The sequence below is a fragment of the Chanos chanos genome, chromosome 6 (genome assembly GCF_902362185.1).
Source record: "Chanos chanos chromosome 6, fChaCha1.1, whole genome shotgun sequence".
In the NCBI taxonomy this organism is placed as follows: domain Eukaryota; kingdom Metazoa; phylum Chordata; class Actinopteri; order Gonorynchiformes; family Chanidae; genus Chanos; species Chanos chanos.
Window position 1 is genome coordinate 30,226,174 of NC_044500.1, and position 26,481 is coordinate 30,252,654.

At 39.4% G+C, this 26,481-nt stretch overlaps 1 protein-coding gene across 5 annotated transcripts in view; it reads left to right on the forward strand.

Annotated features, from left to right (window-relative positions):
• atp2b2 (ATPase plasma membrane Ca2+ transporting 2) overlaps nucleotides 1-26,249 on the forward strand; it is a 55,343-nt gene extending 29,094 nt beyond the window's left edge. For 2 of the 5 annotated variants that reach the window (XM_030776162.1, XM_030776164.1), the window contains 16 exons: nucleotides 354-446; nucleotides 2,912-2,953; nucleotides 4,123-4,287; nucleotides 4,670-4,884; nucleotides 5,228-5,470; nucleotides 13,150-13,391; nucleotides 13,768-14,002; nucleotides 16,823-17,002; nucleotides 17,339-17,426; nucleotides 17,851-17,957; nucleotides 19,839-20,030; nucleotides 20,570-20,783; nucleotides 21,120-21,331; nucleotides 21,592-21,699; nucleotides 21,906-22,088; nucleotides 25,944-26,249. In XM_030776162.1, coding sequence (XP_030632022.1) covers nucleotides 354-446; nucleotides 2,912-2,953; nucleotides 4,123-4,287; nucleotides 4,670-4,884; nucleotides 5,228-5,470; nucleotides 13,150-13,391; nucleotides 13,768-14,002; nucleotides 16,823-17,002; nucleotides 17,339-17,426; nucleotides 17,851-17,957; nucleotides 19,839-20,030; nucleotides 20,570-20,783; nucleotides 21,120-21,331; nucleotides 21,592-21,699; nucleotides 21,906-22,088; nucleotides 25,944-26,249 — 2,825 coding nt within the window. Of the gene's footprint in view, nucleotides 1-353; nucleotides 447-2,911; nucleotides 2,954-4,122; nucleotides 4,288-4,669; nucleotides 4,885-5,227; nucleotides 5,471-13,149; nucleotides 13,392-13,767; nucleotides 14,003-16,822; nucleotides 17,003-17,338; nucleotides 17,427-17,850; nucleotides 17,958-19,838; nucleotides 20,031-20,569; nucleotides 20,784-21,119; nucleotides 21,332-21,591; nucleotides 21,700-21,905; nucleotides 22,089-22,786; nucleotides 22,874-25,943 lie in introns of all 5 variants that reach the window. The other 3 variants (XM_030776163.1, XM_030776165.1, XM_030776166.1) reach the window with 3 other exon arrangements.
• The last annotated feature ends 232 nt before the right edge of the window (nucleotides 26,250-26,481 follow it).

The window sequence follows — 26,481 nt, forward strand, 5'->3', positions numbered from 1 at the left end:
TTTTCTTATCACTCACGTCGCATAAGCTTTATTTAATACCGTCTCTTTCATAGTGATATATGAATTTAATTTTCAACTGGCTGAGACAAAGGTGAAGTGTAGGAAGTTGGTCAATCCTTGCTTGTCGTGATCATTGTCTCATATTGTACCTTGCTTTTGTGTTGTCTGCCCATATTATCTGTATTATCGTTTTATGTTGCATTTTGAATGTTCTGCCCATTTATGCCATTCCTTGAATCTTTTTTTTTCTTTGGAAGTCAGTATATTGAAACTAAACTAATCGTGGTTATTGAGCTCTTAAACATGGTTTTTGTTCACTGTTATCCTTTTTTTTGCCCATTATTACTTGCTAGACTGCTCCCATCCCTCCTCACACCCCATCGCAACTATAGCTACAGATGGTGCTGCAGGCGCGAATGCCCCTGGTAATACCAGCCTAGTCAATGGTAGGTTGAGCAGACCTCCGTTGTCTTCCCCCCTCCCAACCCCCACGGATCTCTCCTTCTCCAACTGTCTTGACCTCCTTCCTCCCACTGATTCCTCTCAGTGCATGTCGCCTCAACTTGTGAAAAGTTCCTTTTCTTTTCCCCTTTGTTCTCCTCTTTTTTTCCTACTTATTTTCCTCTTTTGTCTTTGAGTACTTTGGTAGGAATGCCACAATAAGTAGTGCCATGTTAGAAGAGAGGATCCAGATGGTAAACTTGTAGCCATGGAGGAGATGTATCCATATGCAAAGGGGATTGAGGATGGCTGACTTTCAGGGGATAAGGCAAAGGTTGTTCAATGTTAATCCGCATTCTTGTGTAGTCCATTATAGTGTTTTGTGACTGATATCTAAAGAAGATTAATCTGCTCTGCTTGCCCATTGTGTGTCGTCTCATCTAAGAAAAGGAAATTATAATTTCCCCAAACATCATCGTTGCCTTCAGAGAGCATTTTCCTTGAATTGGGATGTTTTCCATTTTCTACCATATGTCTTGGCTCACAAGGTTCAATCTGATAGAGCTAGCACTCAAAATGGGTTGAAAGGATTTCTACAGACCTTGAAATTGTGTTATTATCAAGATCCTTGCAGAGCTATTTGCAGCATACTCATAAATGAAGAGAAATCTTTGTGTCTGGTACTTTAGACATAATTTAAAAAACACAATCAAAACAATATACGTAGAGCTGGATCCTTGGTCATCAGTCAGTTATACAGTGAAATGAATATTGTGGCAGTTCCTTCAGCATGCATCATTTGTTATATTTTCTTGGCATGTATGGCCAGTGGTTTCTCATGCTGACATGTTGCCTTTTAAGTATAATCTATAAAATATCAATATTTAAGGACTGTAATATTCATTAACAGAGAACCTAAAACATGTTGAACATTACACATGATCAAATAGGCTACATCTAATGGAAGTCTTTTTTTTACTACAGGATCAAAATCACATTGTCATATGTTTGTTACTGTGAGTCCAGATCGATGGAATTTGTGCAGTTCTATTGGTTATTGTCATCCTAATATCTTATAACCATCAATTTTGTAAGGTTAACATTTACTAGTTTACCATTGCAGGTTAGCATTTATTATTTATTATCTGATAAAGTGGATTTTAAGTTCTGACTTTATGTTCTGATCATTTTAGAAACAAAATTATCAAAACATGAGAAAAGGGGATGTTTCAGTTAATTTGTATAGTAAACTGGATGAAATTTATACAGAGCTCCTGCTGTATTTCAGTTTCAGAATTGTTACTTTTGAGTTTTGCAATCTGACATTTTGATGTTGTGAGTTATAAAACCCGTAATGATGCCCTGACATAATTAAGAGTTTTTGGTATATTTTCCAGCAAAACAAAATAGCCAAATCTGTTATATTTTGTTTTGTGCCAAATTACTTCTGAGTCTGGCTGTGGACAGGATGTTACACAAGAATAATAATGATTACACATAAACATATCAAATTGGCTTATTTCCAGTGCCTGCAATGTTGGGGAATCTGTTGGATCTTTTGCGTTTAGAGTGGATTTTGGTGCCATTAGAAGTAGAATGGTCTTTGGAAAAATAAAATTTTCACAGCTTCCTACCTAATCTCTGTTGTGGTCTTCTGTTGTGTTTCCTCTTTGTGGCTTTGCATGTATGTAAAACCCTGCACGTACTCTGCTTGTGTGCCTATTCCCTGTCTCTCTTTCCCTCTTTTTGTTTTTTGTTCAGAATATTATTTTTCTGTTTTATTATCCCATGATGTATCTGAATGGCTTTTCCTGTATTGTTGATATGTCAAATTCCTTGTGACTGTATGTCACGTACTGTCACTAAATATGCAGATTACTGAAAAGGAGCCAACATATCCCGTAGGGAAGATATTATACACAAAATATAAACAAACGAGGCATGCAGAATTATTTCCTAGTATTTTTCTGAGACACTAGAACATAGATCAGGTCATTCAACAGAAAAATTCAGTCGTTTCACTCAGAGTTATTTAATGTACCTCTCCGAAATCCAACACCTTGGATAATCACATTCATTCAGATTTCATAAACAGTCATAAAGTACTTGAAGCTAAAACCATTTTTCAAAACTGACATGACTACAGCATTAGCAGTCTGTGCACAAGCCAAAGCACGTAAAGTGAATGTAGACTATAAATGCAGAATCAGCTACTGATGCACATGACCACCGATACAATCAGTTTTCAGGACTTTCGTCACTCAAAATCATACTATTTCTCAAAATTTCATTATGATACAACTGTGTGTTATGTATGTTACTGTCATGGAGATGTTGACAAAATATTCATTCTCTGTCTTCCTTTTTTATTTTGATTTCACCGTGATGTCCTTGTGATGAATGTTTTATTGTCTGCTTTCTGTTATTCTTTTTGTTTTTTTGTTCTGTGTCTTGTATGTCTTCATCATAGGTAAAATGCAAGATGGAAATATGGAGAACAACCAGACCAAAGGTAACCTCCTTTCACTTAACCGCCTGGGCTTGTGCTGTCTGTGGGTTTCAGCACAGCGCAGACTCAAGCCCCTTCCATTAAGCCTGACGTCTGTGTTTGCAGTGTTGTCACTTTGCGTTCTGGCTGTCTACAACCCCTCTGTAAGCGTATCCAGGGTCTCTTGATGATCTGTCTCTGTTTCAGATGTTTCAACTTTATTAAAGCTTTTGTTTGTTCTCAGAACTTTGAGTTTCAAGCTTTAGATAAAGTGATCATTTCTGTGCTCATGGAGCAGTTTGTGGAGATTGTCAGAAAGGTTGTCATCAGCTGTAACTGAGTCCACTTACAGTGAACATGAAAATACAATGGTTCTATCGTCTATGTAAATAGTAACAAATGTTTTATTTTGTGAAAATGTAACATTTGAAGAAGAGTGTTTATGAAATTGAAATGGAAAGAAAACTGGAGAAACCAGGGCTTGGTGTCAGAAGATATTCCTGGAGTGATAAATCTTCATTTGGAAAGTGATAAAAATTACAAGGTGTTTTAAGTTTAAATGCAGTCCTTTAGATGGTCTTTGGTTCTCAGATGATGTGGCTGAGGATCAGGCATTTTATGTATTGTAGACTATACTCCGAAGTCTATAGTTAGACAGAGGTCCCATAGAGGCTGACATCAGCTTAATCAACCAGTGGAGTGCAGGAAATTAACCGGTTTTGCTTGAGGTGTTGCATTATTGACAGTTGACCTCTACAAAGAAAACAAAAATGCAAAAATAAAATGATTGGTCTCTTGTGTGACATAAATATTTACTTCTCCTGGAGCAGGTGTTTTATCTTGAATTTCCCCAAGGGGATGAATAAAGCACCTATCTATCTATCTATCTATCTATCTATCTATCTTAAAATGTAAAGTGGTTTTGGATGAGCAGTAGCTTATATTTGAAACGATGTACATGTCCTGACAAATAATGAAATACTGAAATGATGTTGTTCCTGTGTTATCTCTTGCTAATTGATTGGAAATTCAAATGTGTTGTGAAGTCATTGAAATTAGGGTTAGAGTTGTTTTCTGCTTATCACTATGAATAAATTTACCATGGCTAACCAATCCAGTTGAGGTCCACTTCCTTGGTGCTACGGATGATTAGACATCCCATAATCAAAAGCTGCCTCCTCTGATTATTGCAGTGAAGAAGCAAGATGGTGCTGCCGCCATGGAGATGCAGCCCTTGAAGAGTGCAGAGGGTGGGGACACTGATGAAAAGGAGAAGAAGAAAGCTAACGTCTCAAAGAAGGAGAAATCGGTCCTGCAAGGGAAGCTAACCAAGTTGGCTGTTCAGATTGGCAAAGCAGGTACAGCTTTTTGCCAGTAGCTCAAAATGTACAGATTTAACAGACATTTCCACAGTTAGATTTTGAGTGTTGGACAACTGTTTGACAAATATGTCCATGGATATTCCTCTTTGTCTTCGTATGTTCTTTTGTAACTGTTGTAACTGTTTGTCTTCAAACGAAAGGCCAGTTTATTGTTTATGTCAACTAGTTTGTCAGATTTTACAGGAATAATACTATCCCACACACTACCCTACATGCTTACTTGTTTAATTGTCCCTTGGGAACTGTGCTTACATCAGTAGACATATTCTTATTTGATACATTGCCTACTTTTTGCCTTGTTAAGTTGTATAATATTTCTCCAATGTTTATTAATACTTTGGTCTCTGTATTTGCTTAGGTTTGGTGATGTCTGCCATCACAGTCATTATCCTGGTGCTCTACTTTGCCATTGATAACTTTGTCCTGCAGAAGAGACAGTGGATGCCAGAGTGCACTCCAATATACATTCAGTATTTTGTCAAGTTCTTCATCATTGGCGTCACTGTGTTGGTGGTTGCCGTTCCTGAGGGACTCCCATTGGCTGTGACCATCTCTTTGGCCTACTCTGTCAAGGTGCAGTACACATTCGCTCCAAATCAATATTGTTCAGCTGTGATTACCAATTCAGAGAAATGGTTGTTGTTTTTTGCTTAATTAGGACAATGTGAGGGTGAGGATAGGACGTAAATAAATCTCTCACTTTCACTTCAACTCGACTGTCTGAACAGACAGTTTCTCAGACACGCCTAAGGCATCTACACCTAATATTAGTACCAGATGTTCAAATTCTTTACATAATTTCCTGCCCAATAGAGTACACTTAAAAAAAAAAAGATTCTGAGACATCTCTAGGAAAAAAAAAAAGGAGTGCAATTATGAATGTATGTCTTATTATTAAATTTTCTCTCATTTGTAGAAAATGATGAAGGATAATAACTTGGTTCGCCATCTGGATGCTTGTGAAACCATGGGCAATGCCACGGCAATCTGCTCAGATAAAACCGGCACCCTGACAACCAATAGGATGACAGCAGTTCAGCTCTACGTTGGAGACGTCCACTATAAAGAGATACCTGATCCAAGTTCCATTCCTCCCAAAACTCTCGAGGTCTTGGTCAATGCTATCTCCATCAATAGCGCCTACACCACTAAAATACTGGTAAGAGATACATTTAAGTTCAACCTAAGATCAAAAAATTTGTTAAGAAATATCCTGTTTTTTAAACTAAACACCAAATCCGATCGCAGCTGGACCGTGGTAGGTGGGAAAAGGCTGCCTTAATAAGAAAAAAAAGCCTGTTTAAATACCTGAGGGTATGAAAATGAGTGCAGAGATAAAGTGGTTAATTTGAATCACCATCTCATCATATATTGAAAATTAAGTTGTGCATTAATTAAACAGCTCCTTCACAGAAAAATCAATATGTATTCTAAACTAGAAAGACTCCCCCAGCATAAAAGTATTAAAATAGAAGTAACCTAAGGTCTTAAGAGTAGCTTAAAATGCACAAGGACCAACACGGGAGATGTCCTACATTTGGCCGCCCTCAAAAGAAATTATGCTAATTGGAATAATCATTTTCTAGCCATCTGTTTCACAATTTAATGTTTCACATCTTGTCATGGAGGCCAGAAATTCATTAAAAAGAATTCTTCCGCTGCTTTTCATTTTCATATCAGCATTTTGTGTGTGTGTGTGTGTGTGTGTGTGTGTGTGTGTGTGAGTGCGTCCGTCTGTGTGTGTGTTAGTGAAGGTGTGCACCAATAGATGTTTTTCTGTGCAGACTAAGTGAATAGGACAGAATGAAGACAGAGAGAGGCACCAAGATCTGGTTGAAGACAAAATTCATTTCATGAATCATAAGACTAATTATGTTTATGCAAAGGTTTTCATGTGAAGCCTAGAATCTTAAAATGCCCTTTAGACAAAACACAATGTGTTAATGAGTGTTATATGAATGAAACCTTACTTTGAACTTAATGTGTGATTTTCTCTCAAACGTCATAATTTGGTTCAGCGTTTTTATATATAACTTCTCTAATTTACAGTGCACTCTGGTGATTGAATAATTAGGGGGGGAAACCTCACTGAAAAACATGACAGTTTCATACAATGACAGAGCAATATGTGAGAAACGTACACTGGGTTGGAGCCTTTTTATTTTCTGGTAGAGGTTCAACTGCTGTATCCTGAAGAACATCATTTTATAGAAGTTTTAGTCATAAGAATTGGATACTGCAGTGAAGAAATCATCTCTGACATGGGTGAAAACGTTTAATGAACGAATAAGTGGCTTTAAACTCTGTTCACGAAAGGTTGCGCATAGTGTACCAAATCAGCTAATCCTATTGTGAATGCTCTACTGCTGGTTGCTCAAGCAAAACAATGTGTTACAAAACCACTGTTAAATAATGCCCTCAGTAGTGTTATGTAAGATTTTACGAAAACTTTGTAAATACTCAGAAAAGCTGAAGCCCAGAGTTTGAAGGGAACTTGCTGTAGTTGAGTTGATCAGGGTAAAGGAACTATGAGATCAGAAGAAATGAGAGAGTCCTCCCCACCAGCTAGGAAGAAGAACATGGTGAAGTTCTGCTCTCTGTCCTGGTATCTTGTCTTAAGAGAGTCTAAGAACTCAGAGTAGGGCCCCCGTGAGTACTTGTCCCAGTAGGCTAGTGCATATCATACCAGCTGCCTTGTGTTTAATGTAGACTGAAGTCAGCAGTAGCCCTCATTCACTTTATTCCCTATGAAAGGTTTCCTCAGCTTCCCTAGCTGCTCTCTGCCATGTTTGAACACATCATTACGTGATTAATGTATGACCTACTCTTCACCCAGCACGGCATGCTCTTTCTCCAAGTTTCCTCTCTCTCTCTCTCTCCACACACACATCTCTCTACTTTTTGATTCTTTCAAGTGTGATCATCTTTGAGGTTATGTTTTGAAGCAGTGCGAACTTTGATGCGTTCACTTCCCAGGACATTGGAATCGTTAACCATAAGGGCGGTGGTTTAAAATGTTATGAAAAAATGGTTGTAGATCATTTTTACTTGGCAGAGCTAATGTTACACTTTTCTTTATCTCTTTATGACAGTCGAAGCAAATTTCTTTCACAGCCACCAACCTTTTAAATTCACATACACTGGACTGGACACCTGAAGATATATATTTTTTTGTACATGAAAAATTAATATACTGAAAACCAGTGATATTGCAGGCTAAGAAAAAAACAGTTTGGGATATTCTGTCTCTTTTAAATATTTACTGATAAACACATGAAGGAAAATGCGTCATAGTAAAGACTAGTAGTGTACATTTCTTCGGTATCACTTATGTTTTTCATACGGGCAAAGCACAAGCCACACAGTGCCGTTCTGGCCTTTTAGAGTTTGTATACATTTACAAATGCTAATGACTCCTTTTAATTAAGTTCTGTTGTGACTCATTGGGTGGTACTGTGAAATGAGACCTGAACAAAAGTGGTCTAAGGATGCAGGTTCAGGTATAGTGATACTCTGCTCTGTACTCTGAGCTGTGTAGAGACTTCGTAGAAGCCTGCTCTCGAGTTGCCTTTGCTGCCTATTGTCACAAGTCTCTAGGGTCACCTGCTAGGAAGGTCAGTTCAAACACTGATGTCACAGACACTGGGCTAAATGAATCTTTGATGGTAGGTCAGATGTACATATGTGGAAACTTTTTGTTGGATCGACAAAGAGTAGAAAAGACAGCGCTTCAGGTCAGCATTTCTTAGATCTTAGACACCTTCATCCACAACATTTTTTTCATCTCTTTCCTCACTGTCCCCTTGGCTTGACTGAATATGCTTCTTTGCCATAAACAAATTTAGACTGTTGGTATGATTGTAATGAAACGTTGTAACAGAAAGAGAAGATTATTAAGTACTCTGGGTTTCTTAAGGACAAGAGAATTCCAGTGTCATAATCTAGGGAGCACGGGTCATGAGAATAGACAGAGTCGGACAACCATAATGTGAGAGTTAATTCACTGCAGTGAGTCAGCATTACCACTGTTTTAAAACACTGTTTGTCCTGTTTGGAGACCACACCTTTCATGGCATTTCCACTGAGACTGAAGCTAATGCTGAATAATCTGTCCCATACAGCACAGGAGAAGAATCTTCACTCTGCACAGAGCAGACTACCCATTTATTTATCATTTTCAGTAATCATGACATCAACTGGGAATTGAAATAGTTTATCATTTTCTATCATGTAATATTGTTTTATGTTCCGCTCTGTGTATCTATGGGTATCTGTGAGTTGCATGGTGTACTGTCTATAGGAATATCGTGTTTATATTTACAACATTAAAATCCATGTTAATTGGTATTGTAATGGAGAACAAAAATCTGGTATAGAATATAACACGCCCTGCCAATGAGCCTTATTAATGGGGCAGGCTTCAAATCTTGTCTTATTAAATGCTTTTTGAGAGCGTTTTACCCGTCACTGCCATGGCAAGGTGAAACGTCTCGCTGCGCTGCCGGAAACCAGTCTTTATATTGACAAGGTCTGACTCATTTTGGGCAGAAAAGATTGTCCAGCTGCTGGAGCGCCATGTGGCCTGCAGGCCTTTGCCAAAGTCTCTCTCACAAGCTTCAGGCTGCCCCCTTATTCATTTAAGCCAGTCAGGCTTAGGTGAAATAGCTTACCTAGTCCTCGGAGCTAGAGCTGTCACTTCCTGTCTCTGTAATAATGGAAATCAAAGAGGTGTTATGAAAACGACCTTATCAGAGATGAAGGGGGGAGTGAAATGCCCCATGGCGCTAGCTGGGTGTGGAACGGGGAGACTGTGTGGATCGGGGAGCAGGGAGTGGCCAGGCTTGTAGCGTGAAGAGTGCTGGTAAAAGGAAGTGGCAGTGCCAGTTCTCTCTGTGCCATATGCGCAGGTTCACAGGAGCACACACAGACTGAGGAGAAGACAGCTGTTCCACTGTGCAGCCCATGCCAGCCTCTCTCCTCAGGGCTCCGTAAGTCCACGTCAAACAGGACCGGCCGCTCCTCACTGTGTGACCCTGGGTGACACCTGTGTAAAAATGTGAAATCAAACCAAACGTGGCTAAAAGCCTCACTGTCCCAACCCACCTGACTGTTCAAATTTTTTTAGACTGAAGTCTAAAAAATTCCTGGAATTTCAGTGAGTGGTTACATGAAGTTACACATTTAGTGTTGCTGACAATATGAATACAATCAGTTCCAAGTGCAGTTAAGGCATGTTAAAGACACAGAATTCACACAGACACAGATGCACTTCACTCATGTTGAACAGTGTGTTTGGACAATGGAACATAAATGGAGAACTGTGTGTGTTCATGCCTTTCATTGGATTAAATGGACCATGTCCTAAATCCCTCCGTTAATTAATCAGAGACAAGGAAACATTAGTAGTCTACCTATGTTTGTAGGTCTTTGTACTTCTTTGAGTTTCAGGTAACCTGTTTTGCCTTTATATCCAGAGTTTGCAGTTGCTGAGCAATAAAGACTGCAACATTTTCCCTCAAAAAAGTTCTCTGTTGATGTTTCTAAACTGAAATTTTCCATAAATTCATGCCTCTTAAACCTTGGGTGTATTTTAATATGTATTGGGCCAGGAAAAGGTGGTTTGGGGCATCAGTCATAAATTCCTCATAACAACCTGGTTACCATAATCAATGCACATAATGGAATTTGTATTCGGGCTAACCAAGAATGTTCAGTAAATATAACGAAAAATCTCATGAAACTGAAGCCAAGGCGATGAGGACATTTAAATGATTTATTAGATCTGAGGGAATTTTGAACTGCCTTGATTTGAGATCTCCATTTTATCATTGAACATTTTTTCCCAGGAGCAACGAGTGATGACATTGACTCGCATGCTGAGCGCACTTCAGGGTGTTCCTGTTTATTCAATATTCATTTAATGTCTGACCCATTTTACCAGTGCAGGTGAATCGTCTGTAGAATTTCTAGGGGAATTGTTTTTCTCCTTTTCGCTTGATCTCTAGCCTACTGCTATCTTACAAAAATGGTTTTATGTCATCATCTGTTTTTTCTCCTTTTTTAAATCTAACTTACTTACTCACTTCAAGACTTCATGCTGTGCGTGCCTGTGTGTTTCTGCATTAGAGAGAAGGACTGACTCTCATGGCGGAAAAGAGATCTGTAAAGCTATGTTGTGGTGTCATCGTAGTCTGCCGAAAAATATGAATTTTCTCATGAGTTACAGATCGGTCTCTATGATCAGTGGCATTACATTTTACCACATCAAATATCAATGTTATATTTATCATATTCTCCCAAAGTGTGACATTGTGGTTTCAAATATGCGTAATTATACAGTCAATATCCCATTAGGACAAGTATAAAAATTTGTCCTAGAGCCAGCTGTCCTTTATTTTGGCCGCTGTGGCAAGAGGAGCAGCTGAGAAAAAGGAGTGATGGTTTGGACATGTTTGAATGAGGGTAAGGGTACTTGTTTCTGGGAGAGGCTACACGTATAAACGACAGTCAGTACTGGTCAGAAGAGAAGCAGGGTGAATGATTTATTCAGAAAAATCCAACAAGGAAACATTAAAGAGGAAGAATGAAAGTGTGATCAATTAGTAAGCATTTCATTTTACACTGATGCAGCGATAAAATTATTTTAGTATAAAGGGTTAGATATTGAACATAGCCTATCAAATGAATGAAGATAATAAGAAACAAAGAGCCTAAACGTCCACTGGTACTTATTAGGTGCCTCCGTCCTCAACTGGGCCAGACCCCTCTTTACCTCCAGCTAAATGAGCCACAAAGACACTGCGGACATGGGTTAGATCAGAACAACTGGAGAAAGCGAAACAATTCCGAGAGAAAAAAACTCCGCAAGGAATTCAGCTGGCTATCAAAGATATAACGCAGCGTGGTTAGATACCGAACATTGGTGGGTAGAACCCTTAATCCTGAACAACGAGGAATGGCTGGTTTTCGAGCACTGCAAACTCGAAAACTTTGTGATCGTCTTAGCTCTAGGTCCGATCGTGCTGTATACGTTTCATCACTCTGAAATGTTCCTTGTAATGCCAGTAAGGCTAAATCTGTATTTTCTGCCCCTGCACTCTTTACCGTCTTAACATACTGGCCATTGTCTGTGTAGCAATGTGTGCTGTAACCGGTCTACAAAAATGCGGTGTAAAAAAGGTGTTGCTTCGTCCAAGTGGAACATTCACGTTTTGGTTTTTTTTGGCAATACGTTGTTTTATTTTCGTCAGATACATTGTCAAGTTAAACTACTAAACCAAGGGTATATACACCAAAGTAAACAAATGCAAATAAATTTGGGACACTATGTCTACTAGCGTGGCACACTATTGTGTAACAGATCCGTTGTCTGAATCGCGGAATGAAAACTGATCACAGCTCTCGTGTTTTGTACAGAGATCAACCGATTGCGATTGGCACATGGGCGATTGATCCACCCTTGGAGTGTTTCGTGTCACAGTTGCCTGTATTATTTAGCCACATATAAAATGTTCGTTCGGTAATCCTGATATACAAAGGCGCTAACAATGCAATATGGAAACTGTGAAGGTCACCTTTTGATCCCTTAATGTGTGTTTAATGGTGCTAGACATATAAAGACTACCAGGGAACCACAACAACTAAATGGAAAACCAGTAGAGCTGAGTGACGCTTGTACTAGTGATTAGAGGTGAAGTGAAAGGTAGCAAATATCAAATGCATTACATTTTATTGGGTATAGCCATTCAGAAACCGTTCTGGATATGAAATTAATTATTTTGGAATAAAATGATGGCGCATCATGAAATGATAACCATTTCTAAATGATTTACTAATGGTTATGCTAGACTGTCTTGTGCTTGACTTGAGCTGTCGGAGTGGTCAAGTCTAATGAGGCATGGCATTCACATTATGTAACGCTAATATTGATCCTGTAATGTTGAGCTGCTGGATGCACCAATATAAATGCTGCCCAAGTTATTTAAAATTCATTTAGTTCGACTGTACAATGAGAGGCCATTGTGGTGAGGTCTGGTTGTGAGGAAATTTATCTATAAAATGTAAAATTTATCATGAAGCACTATTATAAAATGTAAAATTTATCATGAAGCACTATTAGCATAATTATGAGTTTATGATCATTTTAAATGCCTGACATTATAAGAGATGGGTTGTTATTGAAGAAGTAGAGGGAGAAATAACACACTGGGGAAAAAAAAACCCATCCCATGGATAACATAGTGTATATGCGCATGTCCCTTTGTGCACGTGTATGTGTTTGTGCCCGTGTGCACGTAAGCCAGTTTGCGTTTGTGTGTCAGCCTGTTTCCTCTCTGGCGATGTAGGGCCCAAAACTCATCTCTCTTTCGCTGAACTGCAGTTCGCCTCTCATTTCCATGGTAACCGGTGTGTTACACAAGCCCGTTTAAACTGACAGAGGGTAAAGCTGCTCAAATCTCCTCCAATACCCACACAGGCATCATTTCACATTAGTTAGGGCACACTGATTCAGTGTGTGATTCAACGTGTCAATGCGGATAAATGCGTATGAGAATTTACAGAACTGTTGTCACAAGTTTAACGTCCTCGTCCACATCTAAAGCACTATCCAGTGTTTGTAGAAAAGTGAAATTTCTGTGAAATATACCATAACTTTTTAATATGTCTTAAAAATCATTTTGTTACATTCTTATTTCAGCACATGCAAAATCATGAGAAAATGGTTAAAGCTACTGGGGCTTTAAGAATAAATGGCAAACATGTCCTGACATATTCACGACTGTTATTAGTGGTAGTGCTGACATGTGATTCTATCTGTGTCCTTCTGTGTCTCCACAGCCTCCTGATAAGGAAGGTGGTTTGCCCAAACAGGTGGGCAACAAAACAGAATGTGGTCTCTTAGGTTTGGTCCTCGACCTGAAGAGAGACTATCAGCCCATTCGCAACCAGATTCCCGAAGAGAAGCTCTATAAAGTGTACACGTTCAACTCGGTCCGGAAATCCATGAGCACGGTCATCAAACTCCCTGACGGAAGCTTCAGGATGTACAGCAAAGGAGCCTCTGAGATTGTCCTAAAGAAGTGAGATTCACTGTTTACAAGTTTACTGTTCATTAATCGGTAAACTTTAAGGAACAGATTTTTTTAAGGGGCTACATGTCATTGCAGATTCAGTTAATACTGTATCTCTGTGCTCTTGAAAAGAGGTACATAAATAAAGTAATCTGCTTTGTGGCCAAACTGCTTTTATCCAAATGATGCTCCTGCTAAACAAACTTGTACAGAAAACCTAAATAGGACTATATAGTAAATAGGAGATTAAACAGTGAGGCCCAAGAGTTATCAGTAAAATTTAGCACACTTTTGGAATAGTACAACACACACTGTAAGCACATTGGCACACATTAGTAAACACTACACAGGAGGTATGGCCCTGACTTTGGTTCTGTGTACTCAGGTGCACACGTATCCTAAATGAGGTGGGCGAGACTCGTGTATTTCGGCCTCGGGACAGGGATGAGATGGTGAAGAAAGTGATTGAACCCATGGCTTGTGATGGACTGAGGACCATCTGCGTGGCATACCGTGACTTCCCCGCCGACCCAGAGCCCAACTGGGATGACGAGAACAACATTCTTAACGAGTTAACAGCTATCTGTGTGGTGGGCATCGAGGACCCTGTTAGACCAGAGGTGGGTAAACTCCTCAAGATGTGAAGAGTCTCATTTAAATTAAGGTCAGGAAATGTTTGGTTTAAAGTATAGAAAGCCAAGCTGAACTGAACTGAAATTTGTTTTCTTTTTTTTTTCATCATCTTTGACACAAACATAATGAAAATGGGTAAATGATAATTAAATTCCTAAAGTCTTCTTACAAAAGAAAGTATCATGCATATGGGGGACATAGGATAAAAAGTAACGAACATGAAGGATCTACCCCAGAGGAGGTGTACACCTCAGCTATACCTAAAATGAAAAGATGTCATCAGCTAAAAATTTCTGCCAGTCACACAGAGAAAGAAAAAACCAACTCACTCCACTCCTGCATAATTCAACCACTTCCTTTTATCTCTTTTTGTTCCCTTGTGCTTCCTCCCTCTCTCTCTCTGAAAGGGAAAGAAAATAAATAAAAAGAAAATAAAAAATAACTGGTGGAATGAAGTGTGGAACATAATGTTTCCTGGTCCTGAGATGGGAGCACAGTAATTTGATTCATTTTTCCCTAACATTAACATACATGCAGCCCTGCTTCTGGTGTGCTTAATTGGAAGAATATCTTAATTGAAGGTTATTTGTCTTCATTCTTATCACAATTAAATGGTCTCTGCAGTGAGTTACTACAGCACTAAAATTTTAAATTAAAAAGCTGTTGAATAAGGTGTTCACTCACATCAGAACACTTGTAGAATCTTATTACTGTGTTGAGGTAAATATTCTCACATTAAACTTATACCCGATTGCCCATGTTTGTCAGAGGTACACAAATAGGCAAAATGTGACCCACACTTGCTCTTCCCACACGAAACACTTGAAACTTGAGAATGAGTATACACATACATTTGAGTAAGTTCAAGCTCTAATGTTACCAAGTAACCCTCCAATGTGACTGTTTATAATTAATGAACCTCTTCCTCTTTACTCCAGTTCCAGTGAGTTAAGTGGAGCTTGACTGTCTTTACGACACTCAAAGCCTCAAAAATGGTTTAATGTCTGTCCAAGAACTGAAGAAGATACTATCAGAGCCTCACCCTAGTGTCTAGACAGCTCTCTGTTACCTTTTCTCTTTCTTTCATTTTCCTGTTTGCCATGTGACGCACATAATCACTTTCTCGCCTAGATTCATACTCCTACCAAATGACGAGATAAAAAAAAAAAAAATCCATTTTTGTCATCATGACTTATTGATCTTGCTGTAGTATAAATGGTCCATGAAAATTGGTGGCCGCTGCCTTTGGAACCTTGCAAACAAAATAAATCTTAATCAAGCCTGAATGAGTTGCCTGACGGTTCCACTGTGTGGATTCCAGAATATGTTTTGTGGTTGCCATCATAAGGTGGTTGCTGCTTTTCTTTGGATATCACTGGCCCCATTACATACATAGATGTGCGTGATTTTATCTGTTTGAGCTATAAGTGACTGTAATGTAAACACAGCAGCATGATAGATGGTGTAATATATTTTAAACAACAGTTGGTCCCGGTCGAGTAATTTGATTGGAGAAGAGCATCTCAAAGAGTGCTGATATAGAGTATAACGTTTTACTATTTTGTATCATTTCGCTTTACAGATTTTTTGATGCAATGGTTGATTACACTAATGTGAGCTTAATTCGCATTTCCTGACAGTGCAAATGTGGATGCATTCTTATGTATGATAAAAAAAGAACCTAGCTAGCCTGCAGTTGAGTATGATAAACAATAGCTAGCTAGCAAGCCTACTGTATATCTAGCCTATCCATGTATGCTAAAAAAGTAGCTCGCTAGCCTGTGGTGGGCTATGATTAAAAGTGGCTTGCTTGCCTACCGTATAAGTAACCTTTACGTGTATGATAAAAAGTAGCTGGCGAGTCTGCTGTCGTGTATGGAAGAAAGTAGCTAGCTAGCCTTTTCATGTATGATAAAAAGCAGGTAGCTAGCTAACTAACCTGCAGTCAAGAAACTGTTTAAGTGTTATTTGACAACACGTGTAAATGTAATCCTGAAGTACCTGTTTTTGTCAGCAGAGCCAAATAAATGACAAAAAAAAAAAGAACCATAATTTTTGTCTCAAATTATCGTTACTTAATAAACAACAATGTTTGTAGAACTGTTGTATAAAAGCGCATTGTGCATGAATAAATATGAATGCACTATGCGTGAATGCATGAATTAATACAACATTCAAGGTCGTACTGTTACACTGTATATCAGCACGGCTGTGATTTGGTCGTAGGCACGAGTCCACTGGCTGATATACAGTATAACAGCACTCCCTCTTGTGTGATATTGCTTAATTGTAACGGCAAGCAAAGTGATGCAATGTATGACCACACCGTTATGCAGTAAAGCATATTTCCCTTTACAATGTTATATTCATTCGTGTGTTTTCACACTATATTGACAAAAGGAAACTATGGTGTGTTACCTTCAAATTCTCTGGTTGCGTATGCTTTACCCACACTGTTTAGTGCACCGTCTCACAAAATGGTCTGACAGTTACCATATAGTTCACCTAATTAGCTGTCTCTTTTACTGTATGAAGCATACAGAATGAGCTGGTTGACCTCATAGAGAGAGAGTTAAAAAGGGATCCTGGGGGTTATATGCATGTGCATTGTGGTGTTGTACTCATTTAATGCAAGCCCTGGGCTGCTCTTGGTCCTGTTTTTTTTTTTTTTTTGCATTGCTAGAATGTGTTTGTGGTTAGTGGGAGAGAAGTGCCCATGCTGACCTTTCTCAGAGGAACAGCTATGCACACTCTGTTCGCTCCAGCCCTTGTTCTAAACCAACCGCTCCTTCTTCTTGTGCCTGCAGGTGCCTGACGCCATTCAGAAGTGCCAGCGCGCGGGCATTACCGTGCGCATGGTTACCGGTGACAACATTAACACAGCGCGTGCCATTGCTATCAAATGTGGCATTATTCACCCTGGAGAGGACTTCCTGTGCATCGACGGCAAGGAGTTCAACAGAAGGATCCGCAATGAGAAGGGAGAGGTACCTTACATTTAGGGGCATTTGCAAAACATTATAGAGACAATTAAAGGGACTCAACCAATAATGCAACCATTCACTCTGATGTGTACAGCTGGTAACTCAAAGGACCAGTGTTACTAACAGACTCTCTGATCCTCTGTGTTTTTACAATGATATTGAGTTAAGTGGTGCAGTTTCCAAATAAAGCATCAGATGATAGTGGGCTGGTTATTTTATGACATTTAGCTTGATTTCTATGTATTAAATTGTTTTGTGCATTCTTTTAGATTGTTTTAGAGTGTATACGGTTGTGAGATTTGTGATAAGTTTTGACATGGTGTATGCTTTGATTGACAGGTTGAACAGGAACGCATTGATAAAGTGTGGCCTAAACTGCGTGTGTTGGCTAGATCATCCCCAACAGACAAACACACACTAGTCAAAGGTATGTGGCCCTGAAAGTGAATGAAAAAAAAACAAACAGATATTGCATTTACAAGGTTGAATGTTGTTTGTAAAGGTCCTGTGCAACAGATTTTTAGACAGTATTTCACAATATTATGTCTAATCAGAAAATCTGACCAGTTTCTGCTAAACCTAAGGAATGATTATATGTGACAGTTTTGTTTGTTACAGTGATAATTGTTGTTATTTCGAGCAACACTCCAGAATTAAAATCATGTCATTAGACATGAGCCTGGTCTGTCATTGTAGGGTAAAACACCTCATACCAAACGAATGATTCATTTAGACACTTGCATGTAAACATGTATATCATACTACGAATGCATTAAACTATGCTTAAAAAAAAAGAATGCTGCCATGAGTGTCACCAGTTGCTCAGGTCAGGGGTGGGTCCTGTCACACAGGTATTATCGACAGCACACTTGTGGACCAAAGACAAGTTGTCGCGGTAACCGGGGATGGAACCAATGACGGACCTGCTCTGAAGAAAGCGGATGTCGGCTTTGCCATGGTAAGACCTGTCATGCCACAGAGAGCCTCCAAATGAGGTTGCCTCCGGCAAAGTTTCTATCTAGAGGCGGAAAAGCGGGCCATGAAGTTGTAATTCCATCTCCTGTGCCTTTCTGTGCTGTTTTGCACAAATGCAGGCTGTCCTCATTTCCCTTCTGCCGTTACACAGGCATAGAGCATCGCCCCCCCTCTCCCTGACTCTAACAGAACAACACTGCCCTCTAGTGTGGCCCTTAGGTACAGGGCATATTCACTCAGCTGTGATAGACATAATGCCTTTCTTTTTTAATGTAATTTTAAATTATTTTTAGGTCACAGTGTTTTTAACTGAGTGCTGTATTTTTATGCAGGTACTGCCAAATTAAAGTAAACTCTAGAGTAAAAGAGTTTATTAAGGTAGTAACATCCCTTGATGCTCAAGGTCATGTATAAAAAGGTCCTGAAAGCCCAGTTACCCATTTTCTGTCTGGCGTGGCTAGCGGAAGAAATCTCTATGACTTTGAAAGTACGGTGATTGTTCTAACACATTTGGCAAGGACTGCACTAATAAAATCTGCTCAACTTGCTGATGTTTCTTGAGGAATTATAGCCAAGGTGATATTAACATAGAAGTCTAAGGGAAAATCAGTTAAGCTTGTTATCAGCTAAGGTTGAATGTAGTTGAAAATGCATATTCCTTGGATGTGCTTAGGCAAAACAGACAGCCATTTTCTCATTTGAATGCAAGTGTTAAGTCTTAAGCAGACTATCTAATTAAGAGCAGTCCTGTCGACATCTTGAGAGACAGATAGTGTGGTTATCTTCTTACAGGTATATCCCTTTGAAGTGGTTTCTTCTGTCCCTGTCCAGAGTACAATAGTGGTTACTGAATGCTTTTGTGAGCATGAAAACAGTGTAGACCATATGCCATGGTTCTCTCTGTCACTTGATATCAACCCGAATGAATATGTACCTGAGATTTCTGAATTGCCCGAGACCCCGTTTTCCACGGCCATCAATAAAACACCAAATGACTGAATTTCTTGCGGATGAATGATGCAGCAAATCAGAATCTACTCCATCATGTATTCAGACTGTTCTGCCATCGTGTATTTGCACTGTTTTGCCATTGTGTATTTAGTCTATTAACCAGTAGAACCCCACCACCTTGTTACATCACTTTAAGTTGCTGTTTCCTTTAGTTTGAAACTTAGCTGAATAATATATTCATTACTTTGCAGAGAGGCAAAAACACACTTTCACCGAGCATTGCTATTTTTATCGCATCCTGAACTCAACCCTGTTATAGAGTACTGTTGTCTATCTTTTTGCACATCAAACAACTATGGATTGCCTGCGGGCTTCTCTCTCTCTCTCTCTCTCTCTCTCTCTCTCTCTCTCCCCCCTTCTCTCTCACTCTCTCTGTTTTTCTTTCTTTCTTCTTTTTTTTTTTACAGTGATTTTACAGTTAGGAGTATTTTCAAGGGACAGGAGAGGGGCCCCAAGGGCAAGCCTCTGAGAAGCATAAACATTTCTTGGGCCTACAGCAGAGAAATAAAATGTTCATGTGTAGAGACTGCTGTGTTTACATACATGGAGGTGGAACCCAGGAAGACTGTGTATTGTCTGTCACATTCACTTTCATGCTCTTTTATGTTTTTTTTTTCCTTTTTCTCTCCTTTTACTTTCTCTCCTTTTTTTATCTTATTTTCATCTTCTCTTTGGTCTCGATATATCCCCACTGCCTCCTCCCATCTCCGATTCTATCTTTTTATTCCTCTCTTCACCATCTATATCTCTCTTTCTGTCTCTCCTGACAGAATCTGTTTCCCTTCAGATTCTACAGATGCACTCTGGAATAGCATTAAGCAGTCAAAAAAAGATGTGGCTCATCTCTTGACAGGGAATCGCGGGGACAGATGTGGCGAAGGAGGCCTCAGACATCATTCTGACAGATGACAACTTCTCCAGCATTGTTAAAGCAGTGATGTGGGGGCGGAATGTCTACGACAGCATCTCCAAGTTTCTGCAGTTCCAGCTGACTGTCAATGTGGTGGCTGTGATAGTGGCCTTCACTGGTGCTTGTATTACTCAGGTTAGCCCATGTCCTCTGTTTAGTGATGCAATATCTGCACCTCAGAGCTCCAACTGTCTTTCAGGGGGTCTTCACTTCAGGCGATGTAATGAAAAAAAATATGAATTACTTGGTAGACTGAAAAAATGGAGGAAAATGATTAATGTGTTTTATTCATGAATATAGTCGCAAAATGAAATTGAACGTGGAGAGGAACACTAACAACGAAACTGGGACAAGCTAGCGTTTCAATCCCAGTTTTCTAAAATAGCTTCTTATTATTTTTCTCAAGAGATCTGACCTGAAAACAATTTGATACTGCTGGTGACCACAAGTTAACTAATTTGGGGACCAGTGGTTCCAGAATGTGAATTTTTCCCATCCAGTTCTGTGTGTGATTACAGTAAAAAACTGAAAAAAAACAATCTTGACACATAACATTTCACTAGAATTTAGATCCGACATGCTTGATTCTCTTTTGTTGGGTATCTTGGTGCAGAACTACTCTCTGATGAACTGTACACAGTCCTTGGCCCATTTTTTCCCCCCTGTTTCTGTAGGACTCTCCCCTGAAAGCTGTTCAGATGCTGTGGGTGAATCTGATCATGGACACATTTGCCTCTCTGGCCTTGGCCACCGAGCCCCCCACTGAATCTCTGCTGTTGAGGAAACCTTATGGTCGCGACAAACCCCTTATCTCCAGCACTATGACCAAGAACATCCTGGGCCACGGTGTCTATCAGCTCACCATTATATTCACTCTGCTGTTTGTTGGTAAGCTGTTGGATAAAGGTTCTCTACCTGGAGCTTGTGATGAAAAAAAATTTAATCATTAAAAAAAATAAAACTTCAGTTCATTTGCCCTATGTTGTCTTGATCAGTGCTCAGAAAAAGAGGTAAAAGTTTGTGTGTAAAGCTGTTAGCTGTGTTTTTACATACAGTATTTGGTACTGACTAATCATGGGGTAAGTTCAAACCATTAATGCTACAGAAATGAATCCTGGTTGGAGGACACCACCTTTTCAGTATTACAGGTACATTTGAGTTATAATTGTGTGGTTTAATTTAAGTTGAGAAAGTCTTACCACTCTGTCCCTTTTCATTGACCAGGTGAACAGATCTTTGACATAGACAGTGGCAGGAATGCCCCACTGCACTCCCCTCCTTCTGAACATTACACAATCATCTTCAACACCTTTGTCATGATGCAGCTGTTTAATGAGATCAACGCACGCAAGATCCACGGCGAGAGAAACGTTTTTGACGGCATCTTCAGGAATCCTATCTTCTGCTCCATAGTTCTGGGAACATTTGCCATTCAGGTATTGGCAGCATCTGATGTCACATTCAGATGTTGGTTCAGGACCACATGTTAGCCGCAATCATGGTAGTACGGTACTTAGAATTATTTTACAGCGATCACAAAAATGTAAAATCAAAAGCTGCAGAGTGTTTACATGATGGATTCTCAAGATCGTAACATGTTAGCAATGCAACTGCTGATATATACGTACACAGATTCTTTGCTTCTTCGAAACAGAGGGTAATAAACCATTTTTTGTTTACATTAAACTTGTTGTAGATTGTGATTGTGCAGTTTGGGGGGAAGCCATTTAGCTGTTCTCCACTGGACCTGGAGAAATGGATGTGGTGTGTGTTCCTTGGTTTGGGAGAACTGGTATGGGGACAGGTAAGTCAACCCTTCCAACATCCATACACGTAACTTTTTAGGTGCAGACGAATAAAAAAAATTGCAGTACTCACAATATCTACCGTGTACGCTTGAATATACTATTATCCTATAGCATGGTTTATGCATTTTTTAAATTGAATTATCATATAAATTTCATTGTTCATAACATAGCTTTTCTCGTCCACCCATTTACTCTGCATTAGGTGATATCAACAATTCCGAATAGCAAACTCCGCTTCCTGAAAGGAGCAGGTCAGCTGACGCAGAAGGACGAGATGCCGGAGGAGGAGCTGAACGAGGATCAGGAGGAGATTGATCACGCTGAGAGAGAGTTACGGCGCGGCCAGATCCTCTGGTTCCGCGGTCTTAACAGAATCCAGACTCAGGTGAGAAACAAGGCCAAAAGAAAGCTGAGATAGTTTTCTTTCTGCGCATGAATGCATGAAGGCCATGGAGATAAAATGATGATAAAAAGAAATCAAAGTGATCTCACTGGAAAATAATGTTTTAACTCTCTGATGGTTTTATTGATTTGTATGAACTTTTGTTGTTCTAACCATGTCATATAAGTTTTGGGTTGCTATCAAAAATGGCATGCAACTGTACTGTGAAATGTGTTCTTATTATTAATGCTGATGGTATGCGTGATGAAAATGCTAGAAATATTGCATTTTATGCTCTCATTCAAAATGCATGATAGGTAATCAGCTTTTGGCAAAGTTATATGCGAGCAGTGATCTTCCACACTTCATGACAACAATCTACAGTAAGAGCAATGTTCCACAAGAGGAGTCCTCCAGAAGCTTATCTGATGGAAACGGGTCTGTTATCACAACGGTGGTTACCGTGTTGAAAAGCTGGACCAACAGCAACATTTAAACCGTCACAAGTTCAAACCAAGCGTTTTCAACCTGATATGGTTTCTGTCAGAGTCTTCAACCAGTGTCACAGATATCTGTGCAAATAGACGGTCCCCTGCCATGCCATTTCATGATCGTATCAAAGTCCCCCGTCCCTGTCCCTGTCCCTGTCCACTTCTCTGACCCTCATGCTGTGTTGTATGTATTTTTCTCCCCCCTTACAGATCGAGGTAGTCAACACGTTCAAGAGCGGGACTTCCTTTCAGGGGGCCCTGAGGCGCCAGTCCTCCACCACCAGTCAAAATCAGGATGTAACCAATGTTTCTAGTCCTAGTCACGTGTCCTTGTCCAATGCCCTTTCTTCTCCCACCAGCACCACTGCTGCTCCTGCTGGGCGTGAGTGAGACCTCTGTGTGTGTCTGTCAAAGGTGCCCTCTGCCAAACTTTACAGCTACAAACGAAAAGCCAGCAAACACGAAGAATTAGCTATAGAGTAGCTATTTTATCAGCTGTACAGCTCTAAAAACAGAGGAGGACATGAAAAATAAAACCCAAAAATTAACAGTAATGAGCATTACAGATGTGCATGTTTGGAGTTTTTGTTATATATTTCAAAACAGTGACAGTATATTACATGCTGTGCAATTATGTACATTAACCAAAGGCAAATACTTAAGGTCATTTCAAGCCAGGTACTGAAATTGAACATTTAATTTTCAGACATTTTTTCATCCAAAAGAGGCTGCACTTTTATAATTCCAAAATGTAACATTAATATTTAATAGGACCATAATTAAAGAAGTTAAATAGCGATACAACACAGTTTTTGTATTAAGTTGCAGTGATTTTAAGCTTCATGGAAATTTCAAATAATCCTTTACCCTTAACTACGAACACTCAGCTGTTTTTAGTTAGCATCTACTCCATTTTACATATGTACAGACAATTTTCCCCTATGGCCTTTGTTCCAGTCCAGGAAATATGTTACTTTTCAAATATTATCAGAATCATTCTGTAGCCTAAAGAAAAACTCATCTGATTTTTTTTTTGGTTTTGTTTTGTTCGGAAATGGCCTCGTTTTAGTTCAAAACAAATTTAGAGACAATATGAGTCAGGCAGTCATTCTCAGGGGAGTGCTGTTTCCAGCATTATACTGCCAAAATCTTGAGAAAATTAATTTTGGCTTTTAAACTTGAGCGTTAGCCAGTTCCTGTATATACTTCTTGTTTAAGCTTATAATATTTCCATGATACATCCATATGAAAATAGCCCCCCCCCCCCCCAAAAAAAACAAACAAACAAAAAAAAAAAACGTTTGACAGGAGGCATCTTTGAATTCTTTGCTTCTTGCATTTTTATGCTTCCTTCTTGCTCTTCTACTCAGTTTGTATTAATTCATCTCTTACCACGTTCCCAGAGGGTTCTCTTGTCTCAATGTCCCATGTGTTTGTCTCCCCCAGAGAGCTAAGAACCCTGGACTAAGGGTGCAGCCTACGGAGTGAATTTCAGGTTGTGAGTCCCTCCATTGTTCGTCGCAATTGATGTGAAACTAATTTTCCACCAACAAACTCACCAGGCTGGGTAAACATTCAAGTATAAGCCAATGGTACCTTTTCCCCGACTGAGCCTCAGTCAGACGTGTGCGAAACTGTTGGCGGCTGCATTTTATTTGAAGTTTAGTTTTATTTTTTCAGGCAAGATTTGCTTGTTTTTTTTTTTTGTTTTTTTTTTCCCTTTCCACACAGCGATGAAGACGTGTGAAGAGAGAGTGTCGTTCTCTTCTCATAGTCTTGTCTTATGTGTCGTCTGTGTGCTGTAAAGCCAAACCCCCAGAGGCCACAGCGACCCATTCTCGTCTCGTCGCTTCACGTTGTCAGTTGTGTAGTCTACTTTGTGTGGCGCTGGCTGTATGAGGCTCACTGGACGCCAGACTAGTCCCCATTGATGTGATACATCCTGACATTTGTTCTCATCTGTCATTCAGACCAGTGTAACTTCTTTGACCTTGTGTTATATTCCCTCTAGTTCCGTTCAGTTTCAGCTGACACAAGAATACAGTGAACCATTGTATGACAGCTCAGGATGTGTTTTATAAACATATATATATATATAGATAGATAGATAGATATTATTTATTTTGGGTGTGACCACTCATCAGTCAAAAAGGTCTGGATTTAGATGTGATATGTATTATGTATTATTCTTACTCTATGTAGAGCAATGAAAGGAGGCTTAGATTTATTTTTAAACTGAGTCTTTATTTAATGAGGTAGCTTCATTTTCAAATGGATCTGAAATGATGTTTTCATTGGAAAAATGGGTTTCTTTAACATTACAGTACTGTTACTGAGAGCGTAATATACTTGGTCCATCAGTTATCAAAAAACACCCTGATACTTTTATGAGGGTTAATTATGATGAAGTAGTGGGCTACAGAGTGAGAAAGAGCAAAAATTATATATATATATATATAGAGAGAGAGAGAGAGAGAGAGAGAGAGAGAAAGAGAGAGAGAGAGAAGTTCATTTTAGGTATGTATAATTTTGGTGCCTTTTATATTCCTTCTGAAAGCAGAGATAAACAGTCTTTTGGGCCTATACTTGAATGTTTACGCAGATATGCATGGAGTTGTTGAGAGAACAGACTTTTGTTTGTTCTCGTCTTTTTTTTTTTCTTTTTTTTTTAAATTCCACAGTCTGTGTGCCCATGTTCATTTTGATGTTCCCACATGGTGTTGTCCTGACCTGCATGTCTGTTTTGTTGTCTGGTTGGCTGTAACCGCTTGTGATCTGCTTCCACTGGTTTGTGACACTGCCTATGTTAAAGATCTGTTCTCTCATGTCCCCATACCAGACATCTCAAACACTCTGTGTTGCTTACCCAGAGTCTTTGTGGACTTCTCTTTTTTGTTGTTTCTTTTTTCTCCTGAATCTCATCCTGGATCTGAAATCTAATCTTTTCCTTCAACTTTTACCTAAAGACTTTTTATTCAACTTGCATGTGTCTTTTATCTTTTATTGTTGTTGTTATTAACGTGGCTTGTCTCTAGGTAAACGCCATGTTGGATTTTAGCCTATACGTACAATCCAGTATTGCCTGTGTTCTCTGCTGTGGCATTTTTTTTTCCAATTATTATTTTTTTTTATATATACCTTTTAGTGATTTATTTATACATTTGTTTTTACTGCAGTTTCCACAGTGTTTCAGTGCACGAAAAACCAGTAAATTTTGTATGCTTCCCAAGTGATGTGACCACAGACAGTGGTTGACACACGGCCTCTCCCTGTTCCTCCGATCTCTCCTGCTCTGATTCAAAGGGCTCTCTGAGGAATCCTGTGGTCTTTTCTGACACTCATTCTGCTCTGATCTTGCTCTCCGCAGATCCGCGTTGTGAATGCGTTCCGTAGCTCGCTCTACGAAGGCTTGGAAAAACCGGAATCCAGAACCTCCATCCACAATTTCATGACTCATCCGGAGTTTAGAATAGAGGACTCCACTCCTCACATTCCTCTCATAGACGACACCGATATCGATGATGAGGCGAGAAAAAATTCCAGTCAGCCATCATCGCCCAACAAGAACAACAATGCCATCGATAGCGGTATAAACCTCACCACCGACACGAGTAAATCAGCTGCTTCCTCCAGTCCTGGGAGTCCTCTTCATAGTTTGGAGACATCACTCTAGCGTGAATCATTTGGGAAAAATCTAATATTCTCTATATCTCTGTTCATGACTATATGGTTGAAAAACGCAACAAAGCCAACACACGTGAAACTGTGTGCTGCTGACTGAGCACTTGGTCGGAAACAGTCGTTTCTGCAGAAGAGTTAAAGGAGAGCGACTGTGGGGGACATCTGTGGTGTGACTCAGAAAAAAAAAAAAAAAACAGTATCTAACATAAAATGAACCACTCCCA